The 17,538-nt window shown below is 39.7% G+C and overlaps 1 protein-coding gene across 3 annotated transcripts in view; it reads right to left on the reverse strand.

Annotated features, from left to right (window-relative positions):
• pdgfrb (platelet-derived growth factor receptor, beta polypeptide) overlaps nucleotides 1-17,538 on the reverse strand; it is a 40,964-nt gene that overhangs the window by 6,282 nt on the left and 17,144 nt on the right. For all 3 annotated transcript variants that reach the window (XM_088294721.1, XM_088294720.1, XM_088294722.1), the window contains exons 3-19: nucleotides 14,033-14,093; nucleotides 12,694-13,011; nucleotides 12,362-12,619; nucleotides 11,779-11,909; nucleotides 11,225-11,390; nucleotides 9,423-9,603; nucleotides 8,131-8,246; nucleotides 7,533-7,656; nucleotides 7,179-7,390; nucleotides 6,091-6,185; nucleotides 5,863-5,995; nucleotides 5,221-5,325; nucleotides 4,921-5,031; nucleotides 2,969-3,125; nucleotides 2,712-2,878; nucleotides 1,680-1,792; nucleotides 1,404-1,526 (exon numbers count right to left, since the gene is read on the reverse strand). In XM_088294721.1, coding sequence (XP_088150847.1) covers nucleotides 1,404-1,526; nucleotides 1,680-1,792; nucleotides 2,712-2,878; nucleotides 2,969-3,125; nucleotides 4,921-5,031; nucleotides 5,221-5,325; nucleotides 5,863-5,995; nucleotides 6,091-6,185; nucleotides 7,179-7,390; nucleotides 7,533-7,656; nucleotides 8,131-8,246; nucleotides 9,423-9,603; nucleotides 11,225-11,390; nucleotides 11,779-11,909; nucleotides 12,362-12,619; nucleotides 12,694-13,011; nucleotides 14,033-14,075 — 2,553 coding nt within the window. In that variant the 5' untranslated portion in view covers nucleotides 14,076-14,093. The remainder of the gene's footprint in view (nucleotides 1-1,403; nucleotides 1,527-1,679; nucleotides 1,793-2,711; nucleotides 2,879-2,968; nucleotides 3,126-4,920; nucleotides 5,032-5,220; nucleotides 5,326-5,862; nucleotides 5,996-6,090; nucleotides 6,186-7,178; nucleotides 7,391-7,532; nucleotides 7,657-8,130; nucleotides 8,247-9,422; nucleotides 9,604-11,224; nucleotides 11,391-11,778; nucleotides 11,910-12,361; nucleotides 12,620-12,693; nucleotides 13,012-14,032; nucleotides 14,094-17,538) is intronic.

Genomic DNA, 17,538 nt, shown 5'->3' on the forward strand with positions numbered 1-17,538 from the left:
TTTGTTATTTCAAAACGAGCCAACACTGATGGAAAAATGTTATTTGACCACCACTGCACCTAATGGTCACAATGTCTTATTATGTATTCAGATTATTATAGTATTTACACTTGTAATCTAAATATGGCGCATGAGAGTGGTAATAAAGGTTATTTAAGAAACTTTGGATGTGGTATGCTTGATGACGTCTGGTTACATTAGAGAAGTGCTTCTCAAATTGTGGGGTGGGGGGGGGCGCGTGTGACCCTGGGGAACATGCTTTTTTTCTGCCGTACTACAATAAAGTGTAATTGCACATTCACTCTAGTAGTTGGCAGTATTGATTTTTTTAAATGTTATTTTCTGCAGCAAAAATGTTTACAGCTTGAACAAGGATATTATTATTTTTTTAATTTCAGGCAAATTGATGCACTTAAAATCTTTTTATTTTTTACAGACTAATAAACAATGTTAATACGTTTATTCTTGTAAGTTGAACTATATCTCTCTTTTTGTTTTGTTTGATAACAAGCATATGATGTTATGCAGAGGAGCACCTCTAACTATTTTATAGACAAATACAATTATTTATAGTTGCGGCGGAAGAGTGGGTGGTGGTGTGGGGGCACCAATTGTTTTCTTCTTGCTCGGGGGCGGAGGGTGACAGAAAATAATTGAGAAGCACCGCATTAGAGGATATTCTCCTCAAAACACCACTCATTACAATTGAGGAGTGTAGAACAACATTTATAAAGACACAATCTCTCATTCTGTATAAAACATGGCCCCGCAAAAAAAGCTAACAAAAAAAAATCACGCAGGGTGTCTTTCCTGGCATCATTATTGGAAAAAAGAACATTAATTGTATGGCCAACACAACGTGAAAATACGGATCCTTCCTGTCTTGTATAGTGTCATGGATCGCAGAGGATATTTTCTTCTCACACTTTAGGGCCCAATAATATCAGTGGAGTGTTGTTTAAATGTACTCTCGAATTGTGGAAAACATGAACTTAACGAACAAACCTCTCCACGTGCTACTTCCTGTAAAATATTGCAGTCTGATACAATCACAACTAAAATGGTTTCTTAAACAAGACAATGATTTGACTACACACAAATAGCAACTGCAGTCACCAGATCTCAATCAATAGAGCATCTTTAAAATGTTCCGGAAATGTCATATGCGATGATCACGTGCCAGTATCGACCGCAGCATTACAGGGAGTGCGCGAATTTCCATCCTTCCAGTAAGGATGGTAAGGAGCAGAGAACACAGGACATCGACCTGATAAAGTGACCAAGAAGATGATTTTGTTCAGTTTTTTAAATGACTATTTTAGTACATGTAATAATATATTGCATTTGTTTGCAAGCAGTCCAGGGTAAAGCATTATTTGTTCATCTGTCTGTCTTGCACTCACACTGCCTTTAGAGATGTAGTTGGAGTCGTGCATGATGTCTCTGGCCAGTCCAAAGTCGCAGATCTTCACTAGTTTGCCCTCACAGATCAACACATTTCTGGCGGCGAGGTCACGATGAACACACTGCATGTGTGGAAAGCCCCCGCACCAAACAGACAACAAAACTAAATGAAACCGTGCTAGCAACATTCATCTGAATCGTTTCTTCAAACCAAATTTGTATGAGCATGTCAATTAATCATTGATGTCTCGTAAATATTTCTGTCAATGACGTACATTCTTGGAGGCCAGGAACTCCATGCCCTTAGCCACTTGGAAGCTGAAACTCAGCAGGTCATCATAGGTGAGTGTGGACGAGTCACTGATGACCAGGTCCAGTCTTCCGCCAACTAAACAAGATGAGAGCGATCATAGGAGAAGGTGAGCGGCTAAAGATGATGGAAAGTGAGGCTCACTCTTGGAGGAAGCGCAGCAGTCCTGTGTCTGCATGTGTCAATAGTGAGTGGTGCATTTTAGGTTGAAAAAAATTAACTCGAAGCAACTATAATTATCATGAAAATGTCATTTGTTTTCATCTTTGTCGATAAGTTTATTTTAAATGTATTGCGGTTTTAAGGCCATACAGAAGAAAAAATCGTTTGGAAATTGTAGTTAATCTTTTGCTTAAAAAATATTCAATTCACAATCATTTAAAAAAGAATTTAAAAAAAGTAAAGCAAAACATTTTTGAAAAAAAAAATTAAACTCAATGACAACAAATCTGCAATAAATATGAATTAAAAAGGAATTGAATTTACAAAATGAAAACGTAACTATAATGAAAACCCCCAAACTATTATACCGCTGCCTCAATTTGTGTCCTTCATATTATATGTACATGACTCCATTTGTCTTTAGATCAGGCGTGGGCAAACTACGGCCCGGGGGCCACATGCGGCCCGATAAATGTTTTAATCCAGCCTGCCGAACTTGGAAACAAATTAAATGAATAAAACTTGTTAATGTTTTATTTTCTAAATACTGTGTTTTTTCAAAGAAATAAAAATATTGTTGTAATGCTTTTGTTGACATTCATTTCAAATTAAATGTATTTTTTGTTTCTTCAATGAGGTGAGGTTACCAAAACACTCACACATCCATCTGCTCCTGGTCCGGTCCCTCTGTCAAATTTTAGAACCCATTGTGGCCCGCCAATCAAAAAGTTTGCCCACCCCTGGTATAGATGCTACGTGGTCGGCTGCACCGCATATAGCGTAAAGCAGTGAAGACGAATTTTTGTAAACACAAGACACACATGTGCACTCAAACCTTGTTCCTGGTAGAGTTCCTGCTGGTAGGTCGACTCATATGGAGACGGCTGGATGTCGGCATACTTGATGGAGTCCATCTGCTCCTGCATGGGGACGTAGATGGAGGGCTCATCTTTGCTCATGTCCATGTAGCCTCCGTCACTCTCGCTTCCAAATGACACATAGCTGCAGGGAGGGAACGACATGATCAGTTTTCTAATACCCCCGCACGTTTTGTTTTTTACAGAAAGGATCAATAAAAAGTTTCTGTCTCACCCTTTCCCTTGACTAAGCGGACTGCTTCCCCTTGAGATCAAGTAGTCTTCATCTTGGGTCTTCTCGGCAAAATATTGCAAGAATGTGTGCTTGTTTCTGTGCATGTAGTCCACCAGGTCGCCATAGCGACAGTATTCAGTCACCAGGAACAGAGGACCTGATTGGTCGATCAAAAAGGGAAGGAAAAGACCAGATCAGAAAAATTAAAAAAAATCATATTTGTAAAATACATTTTATAAATATGCATTAAACTAATCTAAGATATGTAATATATAGCATCAACGATTTTAATAACTTGGTAAAAGAGCAACCTTTTAATTTAAATGTATTTGTTGATCATATATTATGTAAATTTGAGTCTCACGTATATGTGGGAAATCCTGTTATACAGTCAAGCCAAGATTTCTTGATATGCAATAAGTTCTAATAATAATATTCCCTTTTATTAGTCCCACAATGGGGAAATTCAAGATTCGAACCCAGGCCTCCTGGGGAGACTGGGTCCTGAACGTGGCGCCTTAGACCACTCGGCCATCCTACTCATTCTTTAAAAACACATGCAAAATAATGCAAATGTCATGTCGTGTTTGCTTCAAGATTTTTTTTGTCATTTTTGACAAGCAAGTGAAATTACATGAACCATGAGATGAAACCTCAATCTTTCATCCTTTGGTGTGAGATTTGAATTCAGATCCCACTCGAAGCTGATGTCCAAATAAAACAAAAGGCTCAAAGCCAGTTGGGTTCAATGCTTTTTTTTTTTTTAAATGGGAAAACCACAAAATAAAACGAATGCTTCTTGTGTGTCATGAACTAATTGACTATGTTTGGATTTTTCTAAAATACAAAATATTCCTGCCAAAGAAGTTAATTATTAGCTGAATTATGATTTTTTTAATTTCTATTCATTTTTTAAATTATTTTTATTTATTTATTTTACAATTTCCATAAACCTAAGGGTATATTTTTGAAAGTAAAGTAAGAAACTGTGATGATGATGGTGCAGATATTCAAAATGTAAATTTACTCAAAGTGCCATTTGAATTTTAAACATGACCAGGGGTTGAACCACAATAGAGAAATATTCCCCCCGAAAAACTAAAATCCATTTGAAAAAACTTTTTTTTCTTAAAATATAAAAAGAAAAAACATATCTGTGAATATACAAATATGTGTGTTTTGAATTGCGAATTTGCAGAGGTTGAGTTTTAACTTGTAATATCACCAATCACAGTTAGTTAGCATTTCTTTAGTTCTCATTTACTACAATGCAGATGAGGAATGATAGTGTGTCGACCAAACATCAATAATAATTTAATTTTGAGTGAGTTTATTTTTGTGAAAAAATAGACAATGAGTTTTTCTATGTGATGTTGGTTTGCTGTTTGGCAGTTTTGTGCCGTCATTGAATGGAAAATTCTATGCAAGAGTCCCTGGCAGTGGAAACAAAAAAAAAGTGTTTATGTTATTGTTTGCTTCAAAATCCTTTGTTGTTGGGTTAGGGTAGTAGTGATGGGTAAATGAAGCTTCAAATCCGCTTCATGAACCAGTTGTAGTATTTTTGGACTCCAGTAGATGGCACTCTCGCTTTAACGTTGGGCTGAAAGCACACTGACTTGCCATTTTTAAACCCTTTATTTAAAGCAACAGTGCTATCTACAGGACTTAAAAATTCAACAACTGGTTCAATGAAGCAAATTTGAAGTTTAATTTTCCCATCACTAGATAGTGGCTCTTTTATATACATATATTGAATAATATTATGAAAGATATAGAAGATATTATGAAAAAAAGAAACATAATTAGAGCACATATTTTGCATATAATGCACGTATTTTGTTCATATTTAAAATAGCAATTTGGTCACACATGGTCCTACTGTGTGTGCCCCCTCCCCATTAGCACTGATGAATAATTGTGGCCCTCTCCAACATGTTCAACACGCTGCCCACCATGCTTGGTGCAGGCTCCCAATAAATTGACGACGTTTAGATGAGGACCCAAGTGACTCATAATCTTCAGCTCTGACATCAGGGCTTGAGTCTCGCTCCTTCTTGCAGTTGCTGCATGGAGGCAGAAAATGAGTCACATTCAGATTTTGGATCAGTACAGTGAAAGCGCACACAGTTCACTGGCTTGTTGGCTGAACGTCAAAGGGGGCTGACATGCAAAGTAAAGCTCAGTAGAGAGCGGCAACAAGTCCGCCGCCTCCCATACATTGTGCGCATGATACTTTCCACTGCGTGTCTTACATTTCAGCATTTTCACGGCCACTTTTGTGCTGGACTGGGAATGAGCGAGACCATACGCAGTGGCTTCGACCACCCTGCCAAAAGCTCCCGATCCAAGAGTGCGACCTGAAACACAAACAAACGATGACTACAACCAACAGTGTATGTACAATAGTCGTGTAAAATGAAAACATATCCAACAGCTTCATCAACAGTGACGTTACAGAAATGATATCGGTTTAGTCATCATATAAGTAAAAATAGGTCAGGTTCAAGTCAGATGGAACCTTTCACAAACATCTGTACAAATATGTCATTGTTATTTGGCCTTATTTCTGACTGTATCGATGGAATGGAATTTAGATTAAGGAATTGACTCAAAGAAAAATGATCCAAATGTAAACATATGCAGATGAATCTAACTGTTTTAACAGTACATAATATATATTAAACACAAAATAAGACATTTTCTACATACTGTACACAGTTCTTATATCAAACTTTAAAAATACATATATTTTTGGGTCCCTTGAAAAGAAGAATCTAAATTCCATTTTTATCATATTATCATTACTCTATTTTATTATTATTATTATTATTATTATTGCAGCTGCCACAAAACCAGCATCTGCTCATGGAGGACTCATTCAGTCAGTCACTCACCCAACACCAGGTTGTCTCTGGGCATCTCCCAGGTGAGGTCATAGGGCAAGTGGATGGGATCCACGTAGATGTACTCATGACCGTCCTGGCTCACAGACTCAATCACCTTCCAGCGGATCTCGTAACGAGGTTTCTGAGCACGCACGCATGGGCACAAACAGCCGTGTGACTGACTTGGCCCCGACATGCGATACCGGCAACAGGATGTCGCTTGTGTTTGCGTCTTACCTTCCTCCACATGGCGATGAGGATGATGACGGAGAGGATGATGATGACCACTAAGGCGAGGACCGCTGCCAATACTGCCACCTGGGAGAAGAGCGCTGCAACACACAAGGAACACTCAGCATCAACACAAGCTCCTTGAAAGCTGTTTCAACAGTAGCGTACTAGTATATATCTGGATCCAAATGATTTTATTTTGTGCATCCACTTGATGAAATAAAGTGAAGTGTTAGATGTTAATTACCATTTTATAATGTAACTAATTTTACCAAGCAGTTGTCAACGATTGGCGTCATTTCCACAACTGTATGACATTTGTGCGCACTCGTGGCCAACTCTGCACACAAATCACCTACTCTCCAAATTATGGAAAGCTAAGAAATGTTAGTGGATGAAAAATGTATGATGACGTGCAGTATTTATGCACCAGATATTTACGACTAAGTACAACATCGAGAGTTACTATTTGATGAAGCTACTCACGACGTCCCTAAAACAAACATTAGCTCAATTAATTGTGAGAACTGAAGCTTTTAGCAACAAGCTGCCAAATATTTATTTGACTTTGTTTTGTTTTCGTGAATTTATTAAGGAAATGTAAGCCAAGATGCTTTTACCAAATTGATGTAAACGTCTCCAGGCGAGTGCAGTACTATATAAAAGGCATCACATTTTTTTGTTTTAAAGACCATGTACAGCAGTCATTTAAACATTACAAAAACGTAAATAGTAGGAAACATTCAGTCCATGAATTAGCAACGGCATTATTTAGGGATAATTCAGTTTAAGTTTTTTTTTTTTCATGAATGGTGGGTTTGTTTATCCTGGGAATTTCACGACATGAAATCCCGTTATAAATACTGATCCATTTTCTATATGGCTTAAGGTGGGCGAGTGAGGCGCAGCCTATTTCATCGGATTTCGGGCGAGAGGCAGGGACACCGCGAGCTGATCACCGACTAATTGCAGGGATTTGAACCCGGAACTCCTGAATGTGAGTCAAATACGCTGACCAGTACTTTTAAAAGAACCAGTTGAAATGACAAAAACAAGGACACACGACACGTCATTTGCTGCTTCCCGACACCTACTGCTGGACACCAGTTTGACGTCTCTTCTGTCCACCTTCCCTGCCTGGTTGGTGGTCTCGCAGCGAACGGTGACCTGCTGCGGCTTGTGGAAGGTCAGGCGGCTCCACACCTGACTGGTTTTACGGCTGTCACTGTGGGTGACGTTGGTCTGGATGCTCAGCACCTCGTCTTGAGGTGTTAGCACTTGCCATATTGTAGTCTTGTTATCGCACCTGTGGAATAATTAGAATTAGAAATCCCTTTATTGTCATTGTACTCAAGAGTGCAACGAGATTATATATATAAGAGGAGTTTACAACAACAACAAAAAAAGCAGCTGTATTGCTCTCTAGTGATCACCGTTTGGGGGCTTACTTGAGCATGCTGTCACAGCTGTACCAGTGTATGCTCGGGGTTGGGACTCCCTCAGCTACACAGGTCACAAGGTGTCGCTTCCCCGGAAGGTGGTGGTCAGTCAGATCTTTAATCTGAGAGGGAACTACATAAACACACAACCATGGGCACAGGTCAAGGACAGAAAAATGTAAGCCTCTATGTGCCACCATGTCAATCAAATTTGCCTTGGACGTATATAACTTCACTTAAATTATATTCACAATGGGGTTGTTTTGTTGAACAAATATAATTCTATGTTCTGTTACTCTGTTAGATAATTTATTATTATGCTCTGAAAACCTGGTGTGCTAGAGAAAAAAACAAGGGTGTTTGATTGAAATTTTCTAATATTCTGTCATGTAAAATAAATATTGATTCTGAACTTCTAATCAGAGCAGAGTGACTAAAAAAAAATAAAAGGCAGTTGCCCCGGGTCCTTGAGATTCCATGAAGCCTCCAAACATCTAAATACTAATTAATAAAGTTTTAAAGCAATCATTATAGTTTTAGTTGAAATTTACCAACCACTTCTCATCATGCAATGGACTATTTCAATGACCTTTTCAAAGAATCTCACCTTGAACTTCCAGGTCAAAAGTCACTTCTTTCATGTCATCTCCATTGGTGACCTGAGCAGTGTAGAGGCCCCTCTGCTCCGGCCTCACCCGCACCAACGTGAGGATGCTGACATATCTGAAAGGAATACAGAATCATTTGAACAGGACAATTTAGTAAAACTGTTGGGCCCTAACTAGGAGATCTTTAGCCAGTGTTGCAAATGAAATTTGCAGTTATACAAGCATCCCTCTTGTGTGCTGGTGAAATATTTTTACCCTCCGAACATTTGAAAATAAGCACTGACGACCATCACAGTAATACAGCGCCCTCTACTGGTTAGAATGTCAGGTGTGGACAGCAAATATGAGCAAGTACAAGTCTTCGGAGCTCTGAATCATTAAACCTTTATAAGACATAAATGAAATACTATGCTAATATACATATTTTTCAAAATGCATTTTTTCTTTAGTTAAGACATTTAAAAAATGGTTCCAATGGTTTGAAACGGCATATTCATATTCATTCATTTGTTTTTGTCATACCATCCACATTTATGGTTTCATTAAATACAATTCACACATATACCAATCAATACGAATGCGCTGAACATTTACCAGTTCAATGCATAAATTCAAATTAGTACAAGAAAGCAAATCTACTACAAAAAAAAGTATTATCGTGTGAATTAAGATCAGCAAATGTTGCTTTTTACTTTGATTGCTCCTGCTTGATAATGAGTGTGATTAACAATTTTTCTGGATTTCATGACACGTGACTGTGCACAATATGATAAAGAATTACTGTTGGACAGTCACTCCATACTGATAATGTCTGGCTATGCCCGTGTATAGAAATATACTTTTGGTGACATTTTCATTCGGCATCATGCCATTTTTCTGATGTCAATTATGTGCCTCGGCTCAATAAAGGTTAGAAAGTGCTCAGATGTGGTCCCTGTCCATATAAAGGGCAAAGTCTGCATTGCATTTAATTCTAAGCAATTTCCCTTCAAACAATATTTTGATGTCCTAGGGGTGGAAGGAGTACGTATGCCGTATGTTGGCCCTTTTCAGGTTTGGTCTTTTTTTTATGACCAATTCCTTCAATTAACAAATCGCTTTAGGGATGACCAAGACTTGTTTATGGTTCCTGTGTTATGGTTGCGAGGTAAGCCCCACCCACCACCAAAGACTATTGTGTTACACTCAGCCTTATCTTCTGATGACTGACAAGAACCGATCATCTCTGCCAAGAAGGCCGTAGCGCTAATTGGTTAAATGTCTGAGCTTTGCTTAATGGTTGTGGTTGTACCTGATCTCATGCTCTTGTCTGTTCAAGATGATTTTGTCTCCGTTGATGGCAGTGCCGTCTTTGCTCCAGCTGATTTGAGGAGGGGGGTAGGCCTCCACCTCCACCTTCAGCTCAACGTTCTCCTGCAGCTGGGCCGGAATGTGTCGATTCTCAGCAGGATGTAAGGCCACGAAGCCACGTTCTGTTTTCACAATCATGAGCCACACAATGTTTAAAATGAATATTATACTGATGGAGTTTTTCAGACTGACCTCACTGGCTTAAGTCTATTTAGATGACTTCCCTGGGCATAAAGATTGAGGAAGGCATTCAGTACACCAACTTTCTTTTCCATGGAAAAAAACTAAATCTGACTGGCAGAACTCTAGAGCTTCAATTTATTTGAAGATTTCCTAAACATCACACACCTCACTGCAGATAGAATAAGCAACCACTAACTCCCAGACGGCAGGGACACTATAAAATGAATATAGTGGTGCTTGAGGAGCTCCTCACACACCGAGCGCTGTGGCAGAAAGGGAATGAACTGGTGCGACTAGTGCAAAAAAAAAAAAAAAAATGCAGTCTGCGAATCCCTGATGCACACTTGGCGATTGACCCGGGCACACACAAGCAACTTGATGCAATGGAAAAACTGAACTCTAGTGTTCTTATCGGTAAACAAAGTATTGCAGAGACCATACACTATATCATGTTTTTATTAAACCACAATCAACATGAAAAGCGAGCCAGAGCATGTGAGAGTGTTTATATTTCAGAGGCCATTGGCTCTATTCAGTGACTGATTTCGTGCATTTTAAGACCCTCCACGCTTGGCTTTTTCATCCACAGGTTATATATATGTAGGAGTTATGGTTGCACAATAATGGATAAATATGAAATATATGAAAATATGATTGTTGACTACAGCGATATTGATATTATTGCAATATTTAACACGTACATTAAAAAATGACATTGTTATTACCTAATTATATAACAAATTTATTGATGCGTCAAAATAAGCAAGCGAAATTAATTCTTAGCTAATTAATTGTAATTACCCTACAGAATGTTCAACTATTAGATTGCCGCTGCACATTTAAGTTGGCGTCTGACTGGTCAAATTCAGATAAAAGCATACAATTCTATAATAGATGTATTGCATGTCATTGCGTTATGCATATTGCATGTACCAATCGTGCAATATGTATATTTTTTCCTTATATTGTGCAGCTCTAGTATGTATTATTTTAAAATGCAGTACTGTATCTATATTAATACGGCTTTTTTTGTGTGTGTGTGAAAGCTTGCACACCTCGCACACTAAATTATAAAGTAATAATAGTAAAAAAAATAAAAATAAAAACAAAAATAAAAATAAAAATAAAAATATTAAATATTTGTACATTATATTGATATCTCACATCATTGTTATTATTTCCAAACAGTGCCTTTTAATTTTATTTATTTATTTTTTTTATGTCATTCTCATTGACTTTAAGTCAGCTTTTCTTTTTAAACATTTTGTACACAGTATATGCTTCCATGTGTGACACAGTTTTTTTTTTCAGGACATGAACTCCGAGGCAAAGGTTTATTTCACACTTTCACTTTTTCTGTAACCTAAATAAATACAGCAGATATTCATTTCTTCTTAAAGAAACTTCCCTCTTGGCTTAACTTGCATAAACTTCACATAATAAGCAGTCTCTTGGGTTTGTGAGCCACAATAACAATCTTTCCTGCGCGAGTTTATTATTTGTGTCGGCGTGTGCGTGTGTGGGGGTGTGTGCGTGTGTGTGTGTGTGTGCGTCTCTGACCGAGCACTGTGATGTTGACACTGGCAGAGGCTGTCTGGTCCTGGACCCCCTCATGAACATGGCACACATAGTTTCCGCTGTGGGCCACCGTGGCATGAGGAAAGATGAGGCAGGATCTCATGTTCATGGCTGACAGGACGTCTGTTAGAGGTTCCACATCAGCAGCCTGGAGAAGATATTTTATTAGCTCGGTGGTTAAACAGCAGCACCTCTGGGGTCATGGAGCAAGGGGAATATTGGCATCAAAGATTACAGTATATCACAGGTCTAACATTTTTTAGATTGGAAAGGATAGCGGTAGAACAAGTACTTACACTCTGTATTTAACTAGAAGCACAGATACTAGGAATAAAAAGTATTATCTGATTTCAAATGTAGGGAGTAAAAGTTGGCTACATATCCCTAAAGAGAGTACTGGTACTGGGATAGCAGATGTGTCACGGTGGTGTGTTTCCACATCTTGATATGATTTGGGCTGGGTTATGAGGTCTTGAGAGTGATGATCACAAGGGGAAATGATGAACAAAAGCTCCTTCTGCTCCCCTCCTACTCACCTCACTGTCGGGGACATCCCAAGAAAAAAAGACCAGCTCTGCTCCGTGCACGGTGCAGTTGACTGTCAGCGGCTCGCCCTGCTTCAGCACCGTCTTTGATGCGTTGATGTAGGCGTCGATAGCCTCTGGGACTGAGGAGGGAAGTGACGGCAACAGGATTCAATGACTGTATTTAACAACTACATCATGACATTCAACTGCACTGAAAGTTAAATCAAAACGATAGTGACGTAAAGATGAAATAAAAGTAAAGTGAAGATAACACTGTTCAACTATAATTGTCACTGAAATATATTGATTATGTTTTGATTGTTGTTGAGAATGGACTTGTGAAATGAATTCCCCCCGGAAAACTAGATTTTTGGACACAGTCATGCAGAGGCGCAAGAACAGGGCAGGCAAGCATGGAGGCAATTGACTAAGCCAGAATCCGAGCTGAAGGGAGCCATTTGACAGCTGGCATTGGCCCATATCGACAACACAAGTGGAACTAAACACTTCAAATGACACGTTGGTGAGCGAGAGCTCCCTGATACGAAATGTCAAAAATATTGCAAAAAAGTTGAAAATGTTGTCTACCCACCAAAAATACTGAAAACGTAGAAAGGCTGGGATTCTTTCACCTCTCCGTTCATCGTCCCGCGACACACATACGTTCTGTCCTCGAGGGCTGCAGTATACCCCTCACTGGGGACATAGAGCCCCTTGACTGGGAGGTCCGTGTCCTTCTCGTAGAGGGAAACGTTGATCTTGGGGTTGGTGACCACACATGGGATGGTGGTCAGCTCACTGGTCTTGGTCAGCATGCCATGAGCGCTCTCAACAAACCACACCTGAGGGTCTGTGGGCAGAAACGCTCACATAATTCAGGAGGGGATCAAACACTGTATTTAACGTTTGCTTAACAATCCATACCTGGGACAAACACTTCCACCTCCTTCCTTTCTCCGGTGTGTCCATCAATACACTGATACACCCCAGTGTGCTTCCAGCTTACGTTCCACAGGCTCAACGTGCTGGACTTAGCGCCGTGTGGCACAATTTGGTAGCTCTGCACGCCACTTTGGCCCTGCTCCACCTGGAAATAAGGAACGTCATCCCTCTTGAATGTCCAGGTGGTCCCCCCTGAGCCTGAGCAGGTGCGCGTGAGAGAGGAGCCAGCGGCCAGGATGAGCTGGCCGTCATGTGGCGTGACCTCCAGGCAGCTCACGTCGGCGCAGAGACACAGGAGAGCTGCGGTTGACACAGTAAGGGAGGGAGAGGTCAGGTTGGAGGTCAAGGAGACCGGGGCGATGCGGCGTGGGGTCAAAGGTTATATCAACACGACATGCCAGATCCCGTTCTGTCTTTCGATGTTGACGGATAAGAGTTGTGCGGTGAGGAGATGATGATGCCTCGTCAATGACAGATGTATTGAATTGGGAAAAGGTCAGCTGGGATGCATCCGTCGTGTTTTACATCAATCACAGACACACACACACACTTATCCCTTGGCGCATTTCAATTGAAAGCAAGTTTAAAAAAACAAACTGCTTTAATAAGAGTTTTGTTTAACATCATAGAGATATTCAAGTGAATATGTTGAAACCAGATTTGGACATTTAGCATAATTACATTTTAGGATTTTTATTTTAATTGCACTTCTCCATGTTGAGGTTGTTGTTTCCTAACTTCCCAGTTTCCTGAATGCAACATCTTTGTCATTCATAATAAAGCTAAGAATTGAAAAACAAAAGCACGTTGACTAAAGATTAAACAAGGCATTCTTTTTCCACATTGAAATTCGGGATCTGGTTGAACCTTAACCTTTTTTTGTCCGGATAAGATCCTGATAATCGCAACAAATGAATACCCAAACTGAAATTTGGCGGTCATGTTGAGCATGAAATTGCAGCCAAATTTGCAATCTGGATCACATGTGGAAAAATGTTTTTCGTTTAACTTTTTGTGACATGAAGCCTATCTCTGTTTACCCTGCGCCAGAGGAAATCAGAGTAAACAGAGAAAACCCACACAAATACACTGAGAACATGTAAATTTAAAATATTTAACAGATATTTGAACCCACATCTCATGACTGTGAGGCACACGTGCGTATAGTACTTCCTTGAAGTTTGCCACGTCTCTAAATTTTAGTAGCTCTAAAAATATGAAGTTGACTTTTGTGTGTATTGTGATACTGTTGCGATGCTCCGCGTCTGTTTGGCTTCCCCTACGGTCTGGTGACAACGCTTTCAGATTTCTGCATTCTCACCTGTGACTGCCAAATGGAGGGTGAAGACGGTCTCACTCCTCATAGTGGAGCTGCTCACTTTCTGAAAACAAACACACATGATTCTTTAATGCAACACTTTTCCATCGTGCATACACACTTTTTGCATACACACCTTCAACTGATACCTAAAGAAACGTCTGATGCATGTAAAAGCGTGTTTAGAAAGTGTTGCTTTGCCCATAACATATTATTCATTTCGAATGACAAAAAAACAGGAAAATCTGGTTTGTGTTCACCCCAATTAGCATACAACGTTAACCTCTTCCCATGAGCCTTTGACCTCCCGTCATGATGGATGGAACTTTACTCTCATAAAACCCATTAGGTTGACTTGACTTTGAGCCGAATGTCAAAGCGATCTGCTTTCAATCAGAAAACAGAGACAAAAAAATGTGTTGCCCTGTGTTGATTTGATGTGTTTTATAAGTGTCTCTCTGTCGCTGGTGGTGATGATGCCTCGCTGCACCAGAACAGAGCGCCAATGTCAGCCTCCTTTTTTCTTTATGCCTCACCACGGTTTTGACCACCAACAAACGGGTCACTGTGTGCATCTTTGCAACGTGCGCACTGGCAGCAATGCTGCGTCCAAGCTATTCTAAGCGCCACGCTGAGCCATTAATTAGTGAGGCTGTAAACAAAAGAGAAATTGAGGGCATTCGCATAAGCGGTTGACGCAGGAGCAGCCTGAAAGGCTTTTGCAGTACTTGGACATGGACATCATGTTCTCGACTCACAAGCTCAATTCATGAATTGGACCCTGACTTTTGTCTGTTGAGGTGATTCATGATAACCAGCATCATCCCCCCCAGCTTGGAGTACTCAAGAGTTCCAAAGTGTGAAGTCAGAGGACTGGAAGGGGGGGCGGAGTTTTGTTGATGTGTTTGGGCTCAAGGCCGGCAGAACACAGACGTCTGGAAACAGTTAAGGATGCATCACTGCTAGCACGTACGCAGGAGGGTGGGAAAGAGAGAGAGGGCGGAAGAGCGAGGGTGGAGGAGGAAGCGAAGGAGGCACTCAATTGAAAAAGAAAAAATTTAATTCACTTGGATGATATATTAATCATTAAATGTGATTTAAATGGAATCGTTTTCCATGAGTAATTTTCTTTCCATCTTTAAGATTGAAACTAACAGCTGAAATATTTCTCAAATAACATTCTTCTAATTGTAAATCATTTATTTTTACACCAATAACAAAGTGTGCAATAAATACCTAAAAATGATTTGTGCGTAAAATTCATTTATATCATCAGAAATTCCCAAATCCAGTTTATATTCACATTATTAGCCTCATTTGTTGCCTAATAAACAAGCTGGGTTGGGGACATGAGCATTAAGCAAAGGAAACCGGACAAGATCAAAAACCAAATGTGCTCTAAGGGGATGATAAGTCAGTGCCTGATTGTAAGATGGGCTGAGGATAGTTAATCAGTTTGTGTATTTATAATCATGTTTTTATACACTCATTCATGTTTAAACACACACACATAGACACTTACTTGTTATTTTAGCACACACGCACACAGACACTGTATCCTGATGATGTGTATAGTTAAATTGACCTTTACACTGTGAGTTGTGATTCTCTGCCTGCTAGAGTTACTGATGATTAGTTATTGATGTTTTCTGTCTTCTGCTGATTAGTTTAGTCTAAAACAGACCACCATTGTTAATTAATCTCCTGTATTCTGGTGATTTAGTTTAGGCTAAACAGACCTTCATTGTATTCTAATTTCATGTGATTCTTGAGTCAAACTAATAAAAGCCGAGCCGGTGAGAAGAGGAGGAAGAGGAGTTGCATGGGGCGGCCGCGAGCAGCCTGCTCGCGGCCTCTCTGTCCCACTCTTTTCCCCCGCCGGCGGTGAAAATGAACAACGGTGTCTGGTTCCTCCTGGCCATTCAGCTAGCGTTTTATTTCGGCCGTTACATTTAGTAAGTTATTTCAGTAAGCCCTCCCAAAATGGGCATTTAAACCTGACATTTATTTGGTGGAGAATGCGGGCAACCGCACTCGGACGGGCGTCGTCTCGGATCCTTGGACGCCATAGAATCTGACGTCAGCGCTTCAACATTGAGAAAGCGAGGCCTCCAAGTTCCTGCGACGGCGCACCGCCCGGATGCCGGTTGCCGATCGGACAAGGCTGACCCAGGAGCAACCAGGTATTGTTTTCAAATTATTTTGTGCCACCATTTTAAAATTTAAAATAATAAGGAATTCGTAAGGGGTGATTTTTGTGAGTAAGGAAGCGCGCGCCGGCCGTTTTGCAGTAGTTCGGTCGAAAAGAAAATAAACTGGATCGTGCTCGTCTAAGGAGTTATAGAAAAATAATTAGGCCATAACTCATCGCGCTGAAGGGAAGCTGGACTTCTCGGGAGGCTGGATCTCCCCTACGGAGGGCACGGTAGTATAAAAGAACGTTCTGAGGTACGTCTAAACCACGATCGTGTTGTTTAGGGAGTTACAAAAAGAAGAAATTAGGTCGTAACTCGTTCAAACCGACATCACGGTAGCATCGATTAAAAGTTCCTCGGTGTCGATAAATAGAGAAATTATCGACGACTTAGAGGTCTACTCACAATTTCACATTGAAATTTAGGGAATAATAAGGCATTATTTTCGGTGGTTTTTATTTGAATTTTTATTTTGGTAAGCAGACTGCTTGTTTGACTGAGACGTGTGTGCGTGAATTGTGGCGCTGTGCAGCTGTGTGTGTGTGAGAACGAAAAGCGTGTGTGTGTGAGGTGAGTGAAAGTAACAAACGTCATACAATCACAGATGGATCAAAAGGTAGAAAAAGAGTTGTAAGCAAAGTAGTGAGAAAAGAATTTGCAGAGAAAGAAAGTCAGACGTGGAATGATAATTTTGCTTGTGAATGTTTGCGAAAAACTATGCAAAGTGAGTGAATGGTGTGATTGGGGATTAGAAATACCATTTGGTATTTTATCCCATGTAATACAGTAAGTGTTATAAACAGAAAATTTGAGTTGCTGTCCTACTGATGAGAAACCAGTTTTTAGAACGCCCTAGGTGTTGACAAACTGGACCAAATTTTCTAAAATGGGGATACTAGGTAGTAAAATAAAACCCAGGAATATGCTGCAGTGTAAGGATTGGACGCATGTGAAAAAAATAGGATCTTAATAAAATAAAATAAAAATTTGGGTTAAATGGAAAATTAAATAAATTTTATATAAATTCGGAGGTTAGTTAAAAACTCATAAAAGTACTATACAGTACCGCCAAAATTACTAACCATAGACAAGACAAAGAATAACTCTAAAGAGATAGAGAAATTTGCGCATAAATAAATTTAGGAAATATTCAATTGAATAAATAGTGGATATGGGATCCATTGGCATAAATAAGAGGTCAATAGAGACATAGTAGTTCAATTGAAGGACTTATTATGGGCCATAGATAAAGATGGATTGTGTTGCTGTTATTACTGACATGTTATTGTTGTTTGTAGTTGTTCAGTGTTGAGA

The sequence above is a fragment of the Idiotropiscis lumnitzeri genome, chromosome 4 (assembly GCF_059441095.1).
Source record: "Idiotropiscis lumnitzeri isolate Australia: NSW breed Sydney's pygmy pipehorse chromosome 4, RoL_Ilum_1.0, whole genome shotgun sequence".
NCBI classification, from domain to species: Eukaryota; Metazoa; Chordata; class Actinopteri; order Syngnathiformes; family Syngnathidae; genus Idiotropiscis; species Idiotropiscis lumnitzeri.